The sequence below is a fragment of the Terrapene carolina genome, unplaced genomic scaffold (assembly GCF_002925995.2).
Source record: "Terrapene carolina triunguis isolate 2854851 unplaced genomic scaffold, T_m_triunguis-2.0 Scaffold210, whole genome shotgun sequence".
In the NCBI taxonomy this organism is placed as follows: Eukaryota; Metazoa; Chordata; order Testudines; family Emydidae; genus Terrapene; species Terrapene triunguis.
The window spans coordinates 49880767-49882687 of record NW_020664561.1 but is presented as its reverse complement, the minus strand read 5'-3'; the positions used below and the strand labels follow the sequence as shown (position 1 = coordinate 49882687).

The 1921-nt window shown below is 57.2% G+C and overlaps 1 protein-coding gene across 4 annotated transcripts in view; it reads right to left on the bottom strand.

Moving 5' to 3' along the window:
• The window catches only part of LOC112115952 (UDP-N-acetylglucosamine/UDP-glucose/GDP-mannose transporter), a 32825-nt gene extending 32370 nt beyond the window's left edge, over positions 1-455 (bottom strand). For all 4 annotated transcript variants that reach the window (XM_024213193.2, XM_026655474.1, XM_026655475.1 and 1 more), the window contains exon 1: positions 266-455. In XM_024213193.2, coding sequence (XP_024068961.1) covers positions 266-453 — 188 coding nt within the window. In that variant the 5' untranslated portion in view covers positions 454-455. The remainder of the gene's footprint in view (positions 1-265) is intronic.
• Positions 456-1921: the final 1466 nt, after the last annotated feature.

Here is a 1921-nt window from a genome sequence, read left to right as displayed (position 1 = left end):
GGGAAGGCAGAGGGGGACGCCCCAGCCAGTGCCCGCCCGACTGGGCTACTCATGGGGCTCCAGCTGATGCCCCCCGCCCCGCTCGGTGCTGTGACCGAGCAGCTCCCCCGCGCGGAGGAGCCCCCTCCCTGGGCCCGGCGGCGGCGGGGGGAAGCTCTGCGCCGGGCCCCGCCGCACGAGTTAATGTGCAACCAGCCCCCGCTCCCCCACCCCGCGGCGCCGACCTTTGCCCGGCGCACAGCGCCGCGCGGGCGGCCCGGCTCACCCGTAGCTGGTGAGGACGCTCTTGTTCACCACCACGATGAGGAAGGAGCTGAACCCGTAGAGCGCCGCCGCCAGCAGCTTGAGGCAGACGCTGAGGCTCGGGGCCGCCATGCCCGGCTCCTCATCTCCGCCAGCGGGGGCTTCTCGCGGCGCCCCGGCTGCCTGGCGTCTGCGCGCGGCGGCCGACATGGCTGCAGGGCACGTCAGACGGGCAGGGGGCGGCGCCGGGCGCGGAGCCCAAGGGGGCGGCCGATTGCGCCCGCCCGCCTGAGGGGAGGCAGCGCAGGGGCGGGGGCTGCGCGATGCTCGGCCAGGGGGCAGAGCGCGCGGGGTTGGCCTGGGGCCGCGGGACTTCGGGCCGTCACCAAGTCCAGCCCTCGCGCTGAGGCAGGACCAAGTCAACCTAGAATCATCTCCCACAGGCGTGTCCCCGACCTGTTCTTACAAACCTTCCCTGGCCCTGCGTCCACACATTCCCTTGCCAGGCGAGCCCCCCGCCACACTTTTCTCTAGGGCTCCCTTGCTGCAGATTAAGCGCAGTAATTTTTGTCTTATCTTCACTGGCTTTGGGGGGACAATTGATCAAATACCTCAAAGGCTCTTGTAAAGAGGACGGTGAAGACTGTTAGCGGGTTCTGCCTCACTCTTCTTTTCCCAAGATGAAACCGGCCCGGTTTTTGTTAACCTTTCCTCAGAGGTCAAGTTCTCAACCTTGTACTATTTTTGTTGCTCTCCTCTGGACTCTTTCCTGTTTGTCCACATCTTTCCTAAAGTGGGGTGCGCGGAAGTGGACCCAGTCTTCCAGCTGAGGCCTTAGTCGAGCCATGTAGAGCAGGATCATTACCTTCTCTGTCTTACACAGGACACACCTCCGTTAATACGTCCCACAATGATATTAGCCTTTTTTGCAACTCATTCAATTTGTGCTCCTCTATGACCCCCAGATTCTTTTCAGCAGTACTAACGCCTACCCCATGATTCCCCATTTTGTAGTTGTGCATTTCATTTTTCCTTCCTAAGTGAAGTATTTATTGTGACGGTTTGCCTCCCCCTTAGGATGCCACCTGATGTGCTGAGATACCACTGAGCCTGTCTGTTATGCCAGCCTGGGTACCCTTTTTACCTGTCTTGCTGAGCCAAGCAATTCTATTAAGCCTCCTCCAGCACACACACACACACACAAGCAGGGCCATGCCAAACTGCAGAACGAAACAGACACTGAGATCAGTTCTGGGAAGGCTCAGTTTAAGGGATTTGCCCACAGCACTCAGGTGTCCACCTCCCTAGGGGTGGAGACCCAAAGATGTATTATGAAATCTGCCTCCTCCCTCAGTGTGTAGGAAGGTATGCACAACCTCTTATCTCCCCCCCCCCCCTCATTGTGCATTGCACAAACTGGGTTATATTATAAACAAGAAATCAGTTTATTAACTACAAAAAGTGAATTTAAGTGAATATAAGAGATAACTGACAGAACAAAGCAGATGGAGCAAATAAAATAAAATAATCATAGAATATCAGGGTTGGAAGGGACCTCAGGAGATCATCTAGTCCAACCCCCTGCTCAAAGCAGGACCAATCCCCAGACAGATTTTTACCCTAGTTCCCTAAATGGCCCCCTCAAGGATTGAATAACCCTGGGTTTAGCAGGCCAATG